Genomic DNA, 20,098 nt, shown 5'->3' with positions numbered 1-20,098 from the left:
CCCAATGTCTCCTTCATCTCACACTGTGTAGAATAAAGAACACCTTTCAAGCACACGATGTCTCTTTCAAAATGATACAGGACAACAAAACGTGCTATTCAAAAGCGTCTGGAGTGGTCTGTCTTAAAGAACCTTTCTTTGCAATACAAGGGACGCTGTTTTCTGAAAACAAATGGAAAGATGAAGAAGTACTGTGCAAAGCGGAAGCACTGAGAGGTGTCCAACCAGACAAGCTGCGGTGGATGGAAAAAACGTGCCTACCAATATGGAAAGAACACATCTCTAAACTAACATGGGTAACAGCGATGGAGAAACCCTTCAAGCTACAAAGTGAAATACAAAACGAACTATGTTTCAAGGGAGAAGGAAAAGTGGCAATGGGAACGAATAAGAACTGTAACAAAACTCTCACCATCCCAGACATGAAAAAAGGAACAGCAGCACTAATGGACACATACTGGGTATGCGGGAATCAGGCTTACTTGCACCTTCCCCAGGCATGGAGTGGCAGCTGCTCAATGGCCACTTTGCATTCGGCCCTTATGGTGATTCCAGAAAGTCACGTCGACGAAAATAAAAGGACGCAAGGAAACATGAACAAGGATGCGACATCTCCCACTGCAGAAGCGCACCTCTATGTCCTGTCCTCCGGAGGGAAAGAAGAGGAGCTATCACGGAACAAGCGAGCATCAAACTACATATCACAAGCATCATCCGATTTATTGGCACAGATCCCAGACAGGTATCGCCTGTTCAGCTCCGTGGAAACATTTTTTGCCTCACTAGTTTCAAGTGTTCAAGCAAGAGCAAATGCAAAATGGCTCCAGATCACACGGTGGGAACTGATTCAGCTGGCCAATGACACTGAAGAAGGGTTCAACATAATAAAGGTGGAACTACGAGCTCTGCGACTAATGACCATGCAGAACAGGTATGTTCTGGACCTACTAACAGCAATCGATGGAGGTGTTTGCCGAAAAATAGGAAGTGCGTGCTGCACGTTCGTACCTTCTGAAGACGCAGAAAATGGGTCCCTGTCCCACGTCATTGAAGCAGTACATAACCTGGGAGAGAAGATGAAGCTGGAAGGTGGGGCTAAAGATAGCTCATGGTTCGACAATATCTTCTCCTGGGTTCCCTCATGGCTTGGAATGGCGATGAAGTTCTTGATACCAGTTGTGGTGGTCCTCCTCGTGGTGTTCTGCCTGTGCCAGGTGGGCCTCCGATGTTGTGCTAACGCAGTCCCTAACGGTGCAATGATGATGGTGACAATGGGCAACTCTGGTGGTACAATTAAGGCGACACAAGAAGTACATGTACAGACAGGAACAGATAACACTCCCAGATACCAGTTAGTGCCTATGTGCCGTGATAAGTACATAGTAGATAAACTATGGCACACCACTATCAAAGAACCTCGAGATGTGGAACTGGAATGGTATGAGGAGGTCTGGGTAGACTTGGAAGAAACTGGCGACTGTATATATTTAACATGTACCCCAGATGAGTATGCTAGAAGAGGTGAAAGCTTGAGGGGGGTATGCAGAGCCTGGATGCCTAGAAAAGGAACACCTGCATGGGATGACGCAGTGATAGAGGAGCAAGAATGTAGAAGATTAGAAGAGCTAAAGAATTCGTTACTTTAGTAACGAAAGGGGGGAAATGTAGGGGAGGACTGGCCGCGAGGCCCTCCTCATCTGCAGCCTTCTCCCCAGGTGAGGACCATGACTCGGTGGCCGTCCCCTCATGCCACCCGGGCCCAGGTGGAGGAGGGGTCACCCGCCGACGACATTGCCCACACATATCCGTTCCCTGCATATACCAAAATTCAGTTAGGCCTAGAAGCCATCTTGTTTAGCAAACATGGCGTGAGTTCAGCACACTGTAACGAGGCCCCCACCTTTGGAGGGCCTTTCACGCATCTCCGCCGCCGCAGTAACCCTGGTAGATCCGCTGCGAGCGCGTTCCCATGAGAAAGTCGGGTATGAGCTAACCCGAGATGCTAACACTGTAACATTTTATCGTTCACAATGTAATATTGCACCCCGCATGACCTGGTCCGCGAGGCCGGGGTGACGGGAAAAAAGCTGAAGCATCACTATCTGAAGAAAGTAGAAAATAATTCAAGTATTGGTATTAACGAACTACCTCTGTTTAAACAGATCCTGTAAACTGTGAATAAACCATAAAGATGTAACGTTACATGACACCACCCCAGGTCTGGACTAGTGCTGCTATAACCACAGAGAAAGATGTCGACCCAATGTATAGCCTTTATCTGTATAAGTGTTCTTACAATTTTATGTAGAAACCTGAACTCATATATGTTTTCTTAATCACCTGAAGCAGCGAGCATCGATTTCTGTAGGCCATAACCTAGAACTACCTCGTGTAACGTCTAATGTACATAAAATAATCACACCATGTAGTAAATATAATGTTAGGTAACGAAAAGGTACTCGGACCGACTGTATTAAAGAAATGAGTAACGAAATTGATATATATATATGTGTGTTTAAATAACATCAAAATAAGGCGGAACATTATAAAAGTTCTGCATTCAAAAGTTAGCAACCCACGAGGAAAAAACCTTTGTGAATATATGCAAGGCCATTCTCCCTCCCACCCTACCAAGTCTGCCAGATAAAGAAGCTAAGGCCTGTGCCGCGCTCCCTCACCTCCCCCAACCAAGCTGGAGCCGCTTCAGAGAGTCAGAGGCCCCGGTACCGCACCCAAGGCCACAGCCCGCCACCTGTGTTATTTACAGCACGGTAATAAACCCACGTTTTAATCCACTGATCTACCAGCACCCTCTCGTAAATTCCACAACCCTCCCCCTAGACCACCCCAAGAATCATGACCCCGTGCAAAGATGACCCCCATCACTGGGACAAGACACAGAGACCCCTTTATATAATAACTTCTAACGCGGCAGACAGACATGTATCATTCGGCTCAGGCCCCAGAGCCCAGCCCCTCGACCTAAAATACCGGTCAATAGGACACAGGTAAATCTCACCCCAACCGACAACCACCGGACCTCTCACGAGGTGCATTCCTCATGTGTTGCGTTTATTTTATAAGACAAACTGCTGAGCGATTTATTGATGAACTTAGATGTCGTTTCTTGAATAACTGCAGTGTGCATGGCCTAGGGCAAACGAGTCAGGAAAGGTATTCATCTTTGTCACAGGCTGCCCCAGCATACCAACACCGCTCGGATGACCTCAAGCTGGCCTGCCAGGCCCAACCCAACCCACGAGGCTGACCAGTGACGTCCTCACGCCAAGACCAACCACGCTGCAGCAACACCTATAGTTAGTCGACGCCACCCAATCCCAATTAACTTGTGCCCCCTATAGTGTGTAGGTTCTGATGACGTTTTTTGTATTAGAAATACGCCTGTCTTTGCTATTGTCAGACAGAGCGCTCTCGGAGGTTGCAGAGTTCTTTGCATGCTCTATTCTTTGGATAAACTCCCACTTACGCTCACCCGCACTCTGTCTTGGTCTTATTCCCACTACGGGAGAGTCCCTTATTGTCTCTCATTGCGGGGAGGATCGTGCTGAAATTGGGGGCGCTTCCTTTCAGCCTCATCCCTGGGCAGTGCAGGAACCTCCCAACGTCCTCCTTCTTGTCCCAACAACTGAAGCTCAGGAACAGCGAGATCTGCTCGAACTGCCAGGAACAAATGCCTCAGCTACAGCTTTCTTCATTGACAAGGTACTGTGCAAACGCGGTCCAGAAATCTTTTCGGCCATTGAGAAAGTGCATGAAACTTTCCTCCACTACGAAGGCTTGTCCTTCCCTTAACATTCGTCAAACTTTTCGCCTAGCCAAATTCTTCTAATTTCCATGGTAAAGGGATGTTCTAGTAAAAAAATTTATTTAAAAAATAGATAGACCACATAAAAAAAATACTAGCATCCTCCGTTTTGAAACTTCCTATGTAAAATTTTGAGCTATTCAAGCTCAAAATTCGAAAAAGCAAGCACAGGGGCGCCGCCATTTTGTGAAATGGAGGCCCTCCTGTGCTGGCTTTTGCTTTTGCGGCACTAATGAAGGAAAAGCCAGCTAGCTGTAGTAAACAAAGTCTACCGCTGGGTGGCTTTCCCTTCATTAGTGCCGGGACTCGGAGGACGCGGACCGGAGACCAGAGCAGGAAAGCTGCAGCTGAATCTCGGTAAGTGCTATTTATTTTTTTTACAAAAAATAAGCACTAGCTGCGTTTTTTTTTCTAAGTTTTCCGGGCTGGAGGAGCCCGGAAAACTTAGAAATAAAACCGCAGCTTTAAAAACGTTGTATTTATGTTTGCGGTCGCTTTTGAAGCGACCGCAAGCATAAATACAACGTTATTGTGTTGGAAAACGCTGCGTTTTTCTTTCCAAGTTTCTCAGGCTCCTCCGGCTCGGAGGAGCCTGAGAAACTTGGAAAGAAAAACCGCAGCGTTTTCCAACACAACCGCGTGTGTTTCTGCCTGCTGTGGCTATCACTTTAGGTCTCCGGTGCTCCCAGGGGAACACCGGAGACCCAAAGTGAAAGCCACAGCAGGCAGAAACACACACGGTTATGTTTACATGCCGCGTAGTGTTTCTACCTGCAGCTGATTTCCCATTTGGGGCTCTCGGGCTCCCCTTGGCGAGCCCGAGAGCCCCAAATGGGAAATGCTACGTTGTCTGCCTGAATCTGCTTTTCCATTTGGGGCTCTCGGGCTCCCCATGGGGAGAAATGGGAAATCAGCTCCCAGGGGAGCACCGGAGACCCATAGTGAAAGCCACAGCAGGCAGAAACACACACGGTTATGTTTACATGCCGCGCAGTATTTCTACCTGCAGCTCATTTCCCATTTGGGGCTCTCGGGCTCCCCGCGGGGAGCCCGAGAGCCCCAAATGGGAAATGCTAAGTTGTCTGCCTGAATCTGCTTTTCCATTTGGGGCTCTCGGGCTACCCTCTTCACATAAAGACCGACACATCAGCACAAATACTTATCATCTATGTTTGTAATTTACGCCCAAATGCAATATTTGTAACAGTATGATTTCCTGTACTACTCATAATGTTCAACAATCGCTATCATATGTACCATGTAACTAAGTTATTGCAAGTAACAGCGCCTCAATGCACCTGGGCTGCTTGCGCGCTATATAAATTTAAATAAATAAATAAATAAAAGGCCTCCAGTCCTAAGAGCTCCTGACTATAACCAAACCTTCATTGTGCAGACAGATGCTTCAAATACAGGTATAGGTGCAGTCCTTAGTCAACTGGATGAGAAAGGTAGGGAGCACCCCATTTGCTTCATCAGCAGGAAGCTGAAGGAACCAGAAACAAGGTGGGCAACCATTGAGCATGAGTGCTTTGCTATTATGTGGTCACTGAATACGTTTAGACCATACTTGTATGGATCTACTTTTGTGATTCAGACTGACCACCAACCCTTGAGATGGTTGATGCAAATGAAAGTGGAAAACCCAAAACTACTGAGATGGTCAATCAGCCTGCAAGGGTTTGATTTTATCATTGAACACAGTGTCACCACCAAAATGCAGATGGTCTCTCCAGGATGTTTGACCGACTGGATTAAGGAGATTCATCCAGGAGTGAACTAAATCCTTTTGTCCCTTAGCCTGGGGATGGTGGCGAGTGTTAGGGAGAATTCTCAATATGTGCTAATTTCCCTTACCTTTTGAGACCCTCAGCAACTTCGCAGGATTTCTAGGATTTGATTTTTTCTACCTGGGAAGAGTGTGGGCCTTTTTTCTCACTCTTTCATGTATTTTGTGTGTGTTTTACTTTTGTGTTCTTTGGTTATGGAGTTTTAAAACAACTACAGTGGCATCATCTTTTTCTGTATGTCACACAGCACCTTTAGTGCAGTGGCACAGGGATGTCTTTCAGACTTCCCAAGGTTTAAATACCTTCTCTGGGACTGACTTCCGTCTCCCAGAGCCTGTAAAGTTAAATTGACTTTACTAGTCTCTTTAAATTTACTGACCCAGCACACCCTATCTTACTATAGAGTGCTGGAGGGGTTGCTTAGCTTCCACCGAGTCAAAACACTCATGTAACAGTAACATTTTACCCTTTCCTACTTCAAATGGCTGGTGGCAGTGGTTTAGATCAAACTACCATGATTTTTCCCGACCGCTAACAACAGTAGCTAAAAATTGGGTCAGTCATGTTTTTCAATATGGCGCCCAAGACTTATCTGTAAAAACAGACTCTGGTCATCTTTTTTCACCATTTATTTTAGGAAAGCTCCTTCTTGTGTTTGTCTCTGCGCGCCAAATCAGGTTTGGTCCTTTTGTTCGTTGGCCTTTGGCAGGCTTCAGTGCTGAAGCCCTCCTCTGGCGCCAGGGTGTCTGGGGTGGACAGGATGTGAGGGAGGTGCCCGAAATTCCCTGTGCTTAGTCTTCTAGGCGACCTGAATGCACTCTGGCATGATTAGCCGGCTGGCTGTCCAGCAAGGACAGCCACCCTGCTGTGAGTGTGACAGCTAGGCTGGAATGAATGGGGGAAAACTGTTTAAAAGCAGGTCTCTGGTATTTGGAAAGCAGAGTCGACCACTGGAAGGAAAGAACCAAAGACGAGTTGAAGGAAGAGGACTGCTGCAACTCCCGGGTGACCGGTGAAGCCCTGCTGCAGGTCTGAATTGCCTGAAACTCCATCGACAGAGAAGCCCTTCAAGGTTAACTTCTTCCCTTGAGTTTGGTGGGAACAACCAACTCGCAAGCCACCTGGACACCATCCCCATCTGGTCGAATTTTTATCAGAGTGCTGTTGAAAACCGCATAGCCAGAGGGAAGGAAAGCAGGTTGTGGACTTTTAGGCACTCACACCTTAAACCGACGTCTTGCTACAGCTTTTGGCCTCATCCCTGGGCAGTGCAGGAACCTCCCGATGTCCTCCTTCTTGTCCCCACGACTGAAGCTCAGGAACAGCAAGATCTGCTCGAACTGAAGGGAACAACTGCCTCAGCTACAGCTTTCTTCATTGACAAGGTACTGTGCAAACACGGTCCGGAAATCTTTTCGGCCATCGAGAAAGTGCATGAAACTTTCCTCAACTACGAAGGCTTGTACTTCCCTTAACATTAGTCAAACCTTTCGCTTAGCTAAATTCTTCTAATTTCCGTGCCAAAGACTTAACCATTACTTACCAGAACTGTGCTATCCTATACAAAAGACTCTGAACCATTGACTTTGGCCCAGGCCTATTGAGAAGAATTGCTGGTTTTATTTAACTGAAACCCTTTGCCCTGCCTTTGAACGTATTTGGGCTGTCTATTCTTATAACCTTGTCTTTTTACCCATTTATTAAGTATCTGAAGTGCCATTTTGCTCCCACTTCATTTGGAGCTAAACTTGTTCGTTTACTTACCAGTTGGATTTGTTTGGTTTATTAGTATGTGATATTGAGCTGCTTATGCTAATGTAACGTTTTCTAACTGACTGAGTAAATAAATGTATATTCTTTTACCAAGAAACCTTGAGTAAGTGTTTACTTGAATCACGGTATTAGTTGGTCCTTTGTGTAACTTGTTCTCCTGCTCACTTAAACTCTTGAGATAAGTCTGGCTGCTCAGCCATCGCTACCACTTTACTGTGTAGTAAAGGCTTGAACCAAAGGTGAAATTGTGCTTACACTTGTAGTCCTAATTGCCTGTAGTGTTCCCAAAGGGTACTGCGGGTGATTCTGCCTAACACCAGCCCCTCTTCCTCACTTCATTGCTCTATTCAGGGCACCTACAAACCTCTTTCTTTACCAACCACCCTATTCCCACCTACGTTCCCTTACTGTCAAGCAGATGCTCATGTCTAGCATCATGTCATGAGATCTTTCTTTTAGTTAAAACTGCTGATCTGTTGGGTTTCCATAAGTACCCTCAGAATTGCTCAAACTACCAACTGTGCAATGCACACATCTGGTCAACCTCTGCGGCACTCAGTACAGCGTCCCATATGAATGTAGCAAATAAATACCTGTTTTTCCAGCGATCTTGCTCAGATGCGAAAGAACGAGATATAGGGTCAGAATATCAAAACCTTTTTATGGAGCAAGTGAGGAGGTGCACCAGCGCCAAATAAAGGGGCATCCCAATTCCCAAAAGGCATTGCTCATTCAGATTCCCTTTCCTCCCCCTTTGCACATTTGTGCACAAATGGGGTGTTTCTAGGTATTTAAAAGCACATCCCGAACTCACAAATGCGATGTGCTTTTAAATGCAAAGAAATGGGTGTCATATGCCCGAAACAGGAGCAGGGGGAGCTGCAAATCACGACAGTGAAGTTTCAGACCCTATCATGGTTTTGCATTTTTCAGACCCTATCATGACTTGCATTTCCATCCCCCAAACAGGGATGGAAATGCTTTTTAATTTCTCTTGAGTATTTCACTTAGACAGGCCCTTTAACGGCCCGTCTCAGTGAAATTCGCTCCCAGCAACCATGTGGTTGGTGGGAACCTGTCATAAATTCCCGACACTAGACTAATGTACCTATTTTGTGCTTATGTCCAGCCACTCCTAAATCTTTGAGAATGAGGTGACCTGAGCATTTCAGCATTGAGCGCAAATGAAAGGAGCGTATTCTCTGTGTTCCTTTTATTTGTGTTTTTTTTTATTAGAATCTGGCCCATAGAGTGTGTAAGTATGTGTGTGTGGGTGTGCATGTACCATGCGGCTTCACCTCTGTAGATGACTCAAAGCTTGCACACCGCACTTCTTACAGCATACAAAAAGGGCCTTTTCAAAATCACTTCTACTGTGCACACTGCTAAATCTAGCTACTTCACCCACCTTATCGCCTCTCTCCACTGTCATTGTCACAACTCTCTTCTACCCTCAAAGTCGTTGTCACAAGACCCAGCCATTAGCTATAGCCTCTACTCCCTCAGCTAATACATTTGCCCTCTACCTTTCCTCTAAAAGCTATATTATTTCTGACACCCCATCTACCCATCTCTCCCTTCCCATTCATTCTCTACACCTGCAATCACTACCATGTCCTCCTGTCCCCAATCCTTTCCCCCACCCACCCTTAGAAATTAACTTCAAATTATTGATTGTCAACCTCTTCTGTGCTCCAGTTGACTCCCCCTTTTGTCTTGCAATCCAATAAAAGAGCTGTTTCCCACCCCAATCTAGATTCTGCCATTTAAACAAGACCGTACTGACCCAGGTCACCTCCCTCTGCTTTCTCCTTGTCCTATCCGTTGTCTTTGACACAGCTGACCATAATTCTCTCCTAGTAAACCTTCTCTAACCTGGGCACTGCTTTTACCTGGATTGCCTCTTACCCCTCTGACCATACCATCTATATTTACAGGGGCACCGCTGATCCGAAACCCAGTAGATATCTCTAAAAGTCTGATCCTAGGAACTTTAAATTTTACGCCTCCTCCCTTGGCAAAATTATATACTCCAGTGGGCTCATATAGCATCTGATTGCAGCTGAGGCAAACATTGGGCCTCATTACGAGTTTGGAGGTAGCCATGCCCTTAAGAAGGGCATGGCTACCCACAAACCCGGGTCCAGGTCCGGGTCCCGCAAAAGGGGATTTACCAGGCCATTCTGACCTTGGAGGGACGGTAAATCCCTTTCGCGGGACCCAGACTCGGTACTTCTTCATTCCCATTTGAGCCCCCATAGGGCTAAATGGGAATGGGGAGGATGGCAACAACGGCCTCGTTGATAACGGGGCCATTGCTGCCATCCAGTACTGCTCGCGGGTGCCACTCTGCACACCTGGTCTGACCAGGCGTTCCAGAGCGGCACCCGCGAACATCCTCGAATGTTGCAGTGAGGTAACAATGGCGCCAGTAGCACTACCGGCGCCGTTGTTGCCTTACCGCAACACTCCAAATGAGGCCCATTGTCTTCTCCCTCTCCATCACTACTGAACTCTCTTTGAAGATCGCTAACTACATGCCTGCCATCATCACTAGATGGCTTTGCAGTGTATAATGGTCAACACTTCTGAAAATCAAAATCACCTAGGCCCCATCCTCTGAGGCCCCTCAACCTCTCCAATCCCATATTTATAATTCCCCTGACCTCCTCACAAAGTCCCCCAAGGCTTGAACCTTAGAGTCCTCTTCAAAAACAATAATAAACCCCAGCACTTTATCACCTACGTGGCCACTGCCACCAGGCTCAAGCATATGAACATACATAGGATCTGTCCCTTCCCACCTATCACTCCACTAAAGCTCTTACATCCACACTATAGCCCTCTTGACTTCTTCCCGTGTCTCCTCCTGTCTCTCCCCAGCTACTCGTGTGCTCGCTTTGACATAGTACTTAACTTTAAAATATGCAGGATTTACAATCTACTTCAACCCCCCTCACACCCGTCCACTCCCCAAGTCTCCCCATGCCAGGTGGCTATCCATGAACAACCGGTCCCTCTATATATATTACCTCATCTTTAAATCTTTCATTCATGGCTTTGCCTGTCCCTAGCTTGCGTCCTCTATCTCCCACTACTCCCCTCTTCCTACCCAATGGTCTGGCACTCTCCTCAACCTTTTGTTTTCCTTGACATACCTGAACACCCCTACATTGGAACTCACTTTGCCAAACATTAAAAACAACACCAACATTAACGCATTTAATTAGCATTCAAGCTCCATCTCCTTCACCTCAAAGGAGCACTTACCCGAGTACAACTTCACCCCCCCCAAATTCCTCATCTTGCACCACTGCATTTGCCCTTATTCAATTACACTAACCCTCTTTGAAAGACTGAGCAGATGCCCAAAAATGCATTTTCCCCTGGTGCATGTATTGAAACTGCCCCATCACCACCAGGCCATGTGCCAACTGTTCATTGGCTATTAATTTTCCTGCAAACTACCTGCCATCAGTACTTTCCAGCCTATTCCTTCATACTCCAAATATTTGTTTAAGACCCATTATCCTTAATAAATACAGATACAAAGACAAATACTAGCTTGTGTTGGGTTGGTCCCCATCCAGGGAAAGGTATATCACACATGTATATTACCTACAATGGTGACCAGCTCATCCTGCACATCTAGTTGGATTGCCACTCTCTCCTGCTTCATCTTCTTAGGGCTGGATTCTGTATCCTTTTGCTTGGAGACGTCAGAGGATGATTCATCCAATCTGTCTGCTGCAGGGAAAATAATATTGTAGTAGGCAAATTCTTCCAGCTCTCTTAATCAGCTTTTTAAATTAACTATACAAACCAGTTATGAGGACCAGGTTTTAAAAACAGCTATCAGAATCTGCAATCTAGAGTATTAATCCAAACAGGCTCTCCAAACTAGCTTTTTGTTGGGCGCAAACAAACTTTCCAAACTATTGTCAAAAATGTGAGACCCTAAGAAACAGAAAAAGGCAAAGTAGTGTGTTCTATAGGATCGTGCCCACTCAGGAGTATCTTCTGTCAGATTTTTAGATATCTAGGTCTTATCAGACAAGAAGGGGAAATTACATATCAGTTTGTCCTTTCTTTGGATTCTCCTCCCACAGATTTCTCATCTGCATAGATATCCTCCAACACCAGCTGGTGATATTTATCCTCCAGTGGGCTCTCACATAATCTCAACAGAGGTGTAGTGCGTATCGACAACACCTTCCTCGGCTCTCATTCTCCCCTGCTATCATGCTCTTCCACCCCTGACAAAACATCAGTGTCCTTACGTATAACACATTAAACCCTCCTACCTCAGTTTCCCACCTTGCCCAACCCCCACGAGATGTGGGGGTTGGGGAAGCAAAGCAGCCGAGGGAAAAATGTCCATACTAAGCCAAAATCCATAAAAGGGATCACTTCTCTCTTTTACCTAATGCCCAGAAATCTCAACAAACCTTATAATTTGAACTACATGTACATCTTCACTAAATCCTCTTAAAATTCACCCACAAGAAAAACTTCCAGAAGCATGGAAGATTTGGAGGGTGATGACGAATCTGTGGGAAAATAATCCATTAAAAGGAGTTTAGCAGTATGTAATTCTCCCTTCAATGCATTACATCCTCACTTAGATCCCTCATCTCGATACACTCCCATAGCAGTAGATAAGAGGGAGGAGGGCTAAAAGCATTATACCAGAAAACATTGGAAAACTGCCCTTCCAACACTGGCATTCCTGCTTGTAGACAGATCCAAACTTGAATGCTTTGTAAAGGTAAGAAGGGCTGCCCACACGGTGACCTGCCAGATATCCTTTAAGGGCACCCCTATTTGCAGAGCAAAGGAAGCAGCCACTCCTAGTGGAGTACCATTAGGAACCTCCCTCGACACCTTTTCATAGTACACTGCTATGCATAGAACAATCGAGTGAGATAACATTTGCTTGGTCACCACATGGCCCAAACGCACCTGAGAAAATGTGTCAAACAACTGGTTGTCTCAGCGAAATTGTGCCATTGTGGTAACTCAACACCCACTTTGGATTGAATCTATGGAGCCGCTTCTCCTGATTGGATGGATGAGGTGATGAAAAAAACACAGGAAATTTTCTAGGTACTGTGGAACTCCGAAACAACTTTGGACAAAAAGATGGTCTAACACTTTTTTGTGTGACTTTCTCTTTAAAGAAGTGGAGAAATGTGGCCTTACAAGACAACGTCTGCATCTCACTCACCCGCCTGGCTGATGTGATTGCCACCAGGAACACAGTCTTCAAGTAAGAAGACTGATTGAAAAAGAGTGTAAAGGTTCAAAGGAAGCCACCATCATGAACGAAAGAACCAGATTAAGTGATTATTTGTGATCCCAGGTTGGGATCACAAACTGAACTGAAGGCAACATATTCACCAGCCGTTCTGAAGGTAGGTAGCCTTTAATGGTGCCTATCTGTAAACCCTGCTTGGCCATGGACAACATAAACTTCAAGAGCACCAAGGTGGGGCATGACATCGGGTCATCACATCTCCCCCACACCATGCCACAAATGTTCCCCTTCTGCACACATATAGACCTTGTAGAGAGCTTGTGTGCAAACAGCAACACATTCAAGACATCATTCATAAAGTCCAAGATGTCAAACATTCACCTCTCAAGATCTACGCATGGAGACAGAGACTCTTGGTTCGGAAGAAGCACCCGACCTTCCAAATGGGATAAAAGATCCGCCCCCCCAGGCGGACGGCGATTTAGGCAAATGGCCAGCTCAAGAAATTCTGGGTACCAGGTTTTCCTCGCTCAGTCTGTGACAATTAGGATTAGGCAAGCCAGAAACTTCCTCAGCCTCCTGAGAACCAACGGGATGATTTGAGCCATAGGAAAAACACAATAAGTACTAACGTCTACCCCATTAAGAGGGCGGCCCGAGAGCCTCCTTCAGGGGAAATTCCATCAAGCAGAACCGTTTGTATTTCAAGTTGGCCCTTGTTGCTAACAGGTCCACCGCAGGGGTTCACCAAAGGTCAAAGATCTCTGCAATGACCCTGGACAAATCTCCCACTCATGGGATACTGAGCCCTGCCTCCTCAGGGTATCCGCCAACCTGTCCGATGGACTGCTAAGCCGCATTACCTCCCTGCATAGGGGCAATGGCCGTACCCCCGACCCCACCCTCTTGCTGAGGTAGTGAATGACAACTGTGTTTTCAGTCAGGACTCGAACATTCTTCCCCGAACGGGACAGTGCAAAAGCTGCCAGGAGTAGTCTGTCAGCTCGCAGCTCCAATAGATTGATGTGCATCAACACTTTACCTGGGACCAAAGCCCGCTCACCTGCAGATCCCCACAGCAAGTGCCCCAACCCTTCAGGGACGCATCAGTGACGACATGGGCTTCCACCAAAGGTGTCCATAACCTTTCTCCATCATCAAATACTCAGAGTTGGACCAACACAACAGATCATTGGCCACTGCCCTGGGAACCCTGAAGACAACAGACATTTTGCCTGAAAACTGCGATCGTTGACCATGAAGCAGCCACTGTAGGGAGGACATCCTCAATATGGCCTCAGGCACCAGGAAAATGTAGAAAGCCATGAGGTTCAGGAGGCAGAGAACATCTGAGGCTGGAAGCTTGTGTTAGTTCTGGAACAGCATGATCACTTGCTATATGCCGGAGACGCTTTCCTCAGTGGGGAGGGGGCCTTCCACATGCATGAGTTCAGACTGCTGCGATGAACTGAAGCCTCTGCGGTGGTGTCTTGTAGGGCTTCTAGAAATTCAGGGAGAAGCCCAAGCTGTGAGGCAGTGAAAAAGTGTCGTTGAGAAGCCTCTATACTTGGTAAGGTGACCAGCCCCATATGAGACAGTCATCCATGTACCGCATGACATAGAGTGTGTCTCTCCTGACGTGGGCCATCAGCTTGGTGAACACCCTGGGTGCATAAGTCAATTCAAAACGAAGCATCTTCAACTGAAAGTGTGAGTTCCCGGTGATGAACCTCAAGAACCTCCTGTTTTTCTAGTGAATTGGTACATTAAAGTAGGTATTCTATAGGTCCAACGACACCAGCCAGACCAGGATTTGTAGAGCATGGAGAATTTGTCACAACGTCACCATCCTGAATTTGTCTTTCCTCAGGAACTTGTTCAAGCCCTGAGGTCCAAGAAGCCCCGGAGGTGCTAAGAAGTAATGAGAATACTAGCCTGTTTCCCTCTTTGAAAGCATAACCTCCTCATCTGGTCACTTAATCAACAGTGTGACCAACTCTGCCCCAGAGCTGCAACTCAAGCTCTGAGGTAGGAAGTGTCAAGGTCTGTTTGGGGTTCTGCAAAGGAATGGAAGATATTAGCCCCGGTCGACCAACTGTAGCACCCAAGCATCGGTAGAGAACTCTTGCCACCTACTGTAGTACTCTGAGACCCTTCCGCCAAGTGTGGGAGGACACTAGCTCCCCTGCTAGCATCCTCAAGACACACCACGACCCCCAACTCACTTGTCCCTCCACCATGCTCCTCTGCTCTGACCCTCCATCGAATCCTTACCTCAATGACCCAGCTCTGTGGCTTAAACACTTTGCAACCAAACCTACACCCAACCTTCCATGTACTCTACAACATAGGAATATCAGGCACAGATCTAGACTGCCCAGACCACCTTGTACTCAGCGCAGCCACACCGCCCCTCCTCAGCATAACTCACCAGCAGCACCCAGCCCCCCCCCCTCCACCCCACCTACTTCAGCGCTAAAGGGAGCCCTTATCAATGCTAGATCCCTTATGGCGCATGCCCTTGACATCGCAGACCTCATCACTGTCCATAACCTCGACTTCCTAGCCATTACCGAAACCTGGCTACATGATGCCTCTGGCCCACTCCTCGCCTTATCCCTGCCGTAGGGTTTTACCATTATCAGAAATGACCGTCAATCCAACTTGTCTAAAGGAGGAGGAGTTGCTTTCATACATAGCGACAAGATCTCTATGAGAGCTGCTGCCAACACGCAATTCAGCTCTGCAGAATTACTATCAGTAAAACTATCCCTCTCTCCCACTAACACAGCAACACTCCACCTTGTATACAGGTCCACTGGGCTCATTTATTGATGATGTTGCATCCACCTTGTCGGTTAACACCAAGCCTAACTCCCAGATATTGCTACTAGGTGACCTCAACCTCGGTCTTTCCGATCCCAAGGACCACATGGCCTCTGAAGTTGACGCCACCCTCTCCAACCTAGGCTTCCAGCAGCGCATTCGTGATCCTACACACAACAAGGGTAGAACGCTCGACTGGTTAGCTGACCTCAATTGCAATACCAATGTCATTTCCAACGCTTCCTGCGCTTGGTCTGACCATCATGTTATTACCTTCCTATTGCCAGCCACCAACCCCCAGCCCACATTGACCATAGCCCCCGCTATTCCCACACGAAATAAAAAGGACATCACCAGGGAGAAATTGCTTCCTCTCATCCTCCCTTGATTGAACACTTTTGCTTCGCAGCACAAGGACAAGGACTCCACTGTCTTAGTAGACGCCTTCAATAGCCTGATGACCAAAGCCATTGAGAGCATAGCCCCACTAAAAATGTGCAAAGCCAAACAACAGTCCCACCTGAATTCGTGGTTCACTCCGCAGCTTAACGCTCTGCGCAAAGAAAAGCGCAAGGCCAAAGTCCTTTGGAAAAGTCATCCTAGCTCAGCTAATAAAGCCTCCCTCCTGATCACCTCTCTTAACTATAAGGAAGCCATTCTTCAAGCCAAAAAAGAGACATATAACTTACGCATATCCCAAGCAGAATCCAAAACAAGAGAATAATTTAAAATTCTCAAAGAGTTAGAATCCCCCTCACCTGCCCCTGACGTGTGCACCAAAGATAGCACGTGGTGCAATAATATACAAAACGCACTTCTCAACAAAATAACTACATTGCAATCCAAAATCAATGCCAAACAAAACTCCCTCCACACTCCTATATTCAGCAACACCCTAACACCTAAAATAACTACCCCAGACTCCCCGGTGCCGTTCAGCTTCACACCGCTGACCGTTCCGGAGATTGAAAAAATCATCTGCAACTTAAAACCCTCCAATTGCCAAGGGGACGCAAGCCCAGCCCCGATCATTAAGGAATCGGCCCATGACCTTGCTCCATTGATCACCACTTTTATCAATTCCTCCTTTCAATCAGGAGTGGTCCCCAACAACCTGAAGGATGCATGGGTCATCCCTCTCCTAAAAAAACCTACCTTAGATCCGGAGGTCCCAACCAACTACAGGCCCTTCACGACGGTCGCATTTCTGCTAAAAATCTTAGATAGAGCAGCGTATCTTCAGATACAGAACTACCTGCAAACGAACAATCTACTAGGCACGAGACAATCCGGCTTCAGACCTAAGCACGGTACTGAGACAGCCCTCCTAGATCTCAAAACCCAAATTGAGGACTTTAAAGACAAAGGTAAACTAGCCCTGCTTCTACTATTAGACCTTTCTGCTGCCTTCGATTTGGTCAACCACCAAATCCTCTGTCACCACCTGAAAACGGCAGCCCACTTTTCCGACAAGGCCACTAACTGGATTCAATCCTTCCTGGATAACAGACAGATGAGGTATTTTCCCCATCCTCCTCTGCCGACCCTACGCCAGTCCCTTGCGGAGTCCCCCAAGGATCATGTGTATCCCCTACCCTCTACAATGTTTTCACTAAACCCCTGTTTGATGTGCTTGACTATCTGTGTTTCACTTACACTAACTACGCTGATGACACCCAGATACTCATCCCCATCACGGGCGATTACACGGTAGACTCGAAATCCCTAAATGAAATATACCTTTTCATCCAAACCTGGATGGCTAAACATGAGCTCTGTCTTAATAATGACAAGACAGAGCTCCTCATCCTAGGTACACAGCAAAGACTTAACAAGCTGAACCCCATGTTCAGCTCCTTTAATATCGACGGAAATTCCATAAAAGTTTCCAAAGATACCAAAACTCTCGGAATCTATCTCGATTCCACTCTCTCCCTCCACAGACAAATGAATGCAGTTGCTGCCGCCGCCGCCTACACCTGCAAGTTGATCACAGCATGTCGCCCTTTTCTTTCCACTCATAACTGTACTATCCTTGCTACGACCCTGGTCATGTCCAAACTGGACTACTGCAATGCACTGTACCAAGGCACTAATCAAGGCAACCTAGACAAACTTCAGATCATACAAAATAACGCCATCAGAGCAGCCCTCAATGTCCCTAGATCAGCCCACATCTCGGAAATTAGGAAGAACCTTCATTGGTTGTCAGTCACCCAAAGGGTCTCACTAAAATCGCTTGCCCTGACCTACAAATGCATGAATTACCTGGCCCCCATCTATCTCTCTTCACGGTTCACGCAGCACACCCCAGCTCGATTTCTAAGATCTACCCTTAACCAGAGCCTACTAATCCCTAGATACAAGCTCCAAACAGCCGGTGGGTCTAGCTTCTCAGTTCTGACAGCTAAATTGTGGAACTCTGTCCCCCTTACTATCAGGAACCTTCCTTCCCTGAATCTTTTAAAACACAAAGCCAAACGTTGGCTAGTCACATCTGATGATCGAGCCGCACTCTGAAAACGTGATGACATATGTATTGCTGTTCGAATTACCAATGTGTTTGATTACCTTGTTCAACTTAAATGCTACCTGAAATGTCGTATTGCTATGTAACCACTGCTTCTAAGATATGCGCCCGGTAGCCTCCGGGCCTGGTTTGCGCTATACAAATAAAATAAATACAAATACAAATACACCTTAAAGAGGTAAAGAGGTTTTGAAGCCAGTGTCACTGCTGGTGCTGAAGGTGCCACAGCCTGACTTCTTGATGCTCCCTTGCCAGGACATTAGAATCTCTTCTGTGTTTGCTTAGCCTGAGGCAACTGTACCTTTTTCACAAAAGGAGTGTATTGGTGGGACCCCCTTCCACCTAAGCCAAAGGTGAAGGAGAAAGATGGGGTGGGCTGTTGGATTTAGCTACAAATATTGTTTATTTGAACTTTTCTAGAAACCCGTTGGCTTTGGGACCAACAAGATGCTCCCCTTTGAAGGCAATGTCCAGAAGTTATGAGTGTACCTCTTGGAAAAACTACGAGGATTGTAGGTAAGAGGCACTCTGTAGAACCGTTGACATCCCCATGGACCGCCCAAAACAGTCTGCCGCATCTATTCCAGCCTGAAGGCCCTGACAGGCCGCCTCCTTCCAATCGTTCACCGTGTCCAGGGAACCCTCTCCGATCTCTCCCTCCAATTATTGTGCTGATGCCTTTGACACCATGTTCCACAGCATGTGGAAAACCTAGAAAGGGCCTACCAGCACTGGAGCGCCCCTGCTCAGTGTTAAAGGAAAAAAATATCTTGACACAGCTCATGGATTTTATTTTTCAAAAGATCTAGGGTGCCAAGAAGTAATAAGGTCTAACAGAGTCTAGTAACTAATTAAATATGTGTACCCAGGCCACATTATGGATCTAATGTTGACACTTGTTGTACACAACCCATATATCCTCCTTGAAGCAGTAAATGTGTAAACACAAAGATGAACAAGTTACTTCTTACCTTGTAACGTTCTTTCGATGGGATGTTCCTCCGACGTATTCCTTATCGCCCCTCCCATCCACGTCCTGATGAAAGTCCGGACCCTTTATTCTGCAACACCACTACGCTTAAGTGAAGGCTTACTCCACCCCGCACTGGAAACATATTTTTGTGTCGGCAACCAATACTACTATCTGTTTAAAAGTAGTAATGTAAACCCTTTTCACACAATATGTTACTAACCTCCACTTTAAACTGTGATGTTTAAAACAGTTCTAATTTTGTGTTGAGGTTTGGCTCAAGTAAACCCTTGAATAGGTTCTGTTTCTATATACTTACTGTTTTTATAGTGTGCAATAATGTTTTGAATAAATCTACTTGTTTTGGAAATTTTCTCTCCCTGACCCTCCTTTGCCAGCATCTAAACACTGGCAACCTGCTTCTCTCAAGCCTACCTTCTACATACGGTTAGAACAGGGTTAGCCTATGAATCTTCTCTTCTTACTACATTCCAGGATGGCCAAAATAATCCATCTGGAAATGGTTTGTTTTGTTATCGGTAGTCCCAACTTGTGCCCTGGGTAACCCATGAACAGTTGGTCTGCTTGCCTAATCCTAGCAAGTCTGCTGATGTAAAAGCTTAAAGCCCGCCTTGGGTCCAGCCTATGTAGCCTTTCTTCCTCTTTCCCCAGATGGGGAGGCGGACAGAATGAAGGTAAAGTAATTTTCTGAGTGATGTGGAATTCAGAAACCACCTTTGGGAGGAAATTAGGCTTCACCTGTAGGACAGACAAACTTGTCTTTATGAAAAAGTGTATGAGTGGGTTTACAAGATAGAGCTTGTAATTCGCTCACCCTTCTAGCAGATGTTAAAACCACTAATAAGACCGTTTTAAGGGTGAGAAATCTTAGCGAACAAGAGTGGAGTGGTTTGAAAGGAGTACCCATCAGGAAATTTAAGACTAAACTTAAATCCCATAAAGGAACCTGGAAAGGTCTTGGAGGGTTGGCATTAGTTAATCCCTTTAGAAATTGTATTACTAAGGGTCATTTGAAATACGAAGGCTCCTCCGCAGTGCGCTTGAAGATCGATAGCGCTGCGAGATAGCCCTTGATAGTGCCAACTTGAAGGCCTGAATTTGCCAA

The 20,098-nt window shown here is 46.3% G+C and overlaps 1 protein-coding gene across 1 annotated transcript in view; it reads right to left on the bottom strand.

Moving 5' to 3' along the window:
* BTBD16 (BTB domain containing 16) overlaps nt 1–20,098 on the bottom strand; it is a 1,066,677-nt gene that overhangs the window by 631,395 nt on the left and 415,184 nt on the right. Inside the window, exon 8 of the mRNA XM_069611979.1 lies at nt 11,008–11,136. Coding sequence (XP_069468080.1) covers nt 11,008–11,136 — 129 coding nt within the window. The remainder of the gene's footprint in view (nt 1–11,007; nt 11,137–20,098) is intronic.

This window comes from Ambystoma mexicanum, chromosome 8 (genome assembly GCF_040938575.1).
Source record: "Ambystoma mexicanum isolate Mex_15411 chromosome 8, UKY_AmexF1_1, whole genome shotgun sequence".
Taxonomy (NCBI): domain Eukaryota; kingdom Metazoa; phylum Chordata; class Amphibia; order Caudata; family Ambystomatidae; genus Ambystoma; species Ambystoma mexicanum.
The sequence above is the reverse complement of the archived record's forward strand: the minus strand, read 5'-3'. Positions and strand labels throughout refer to the sequence as shown.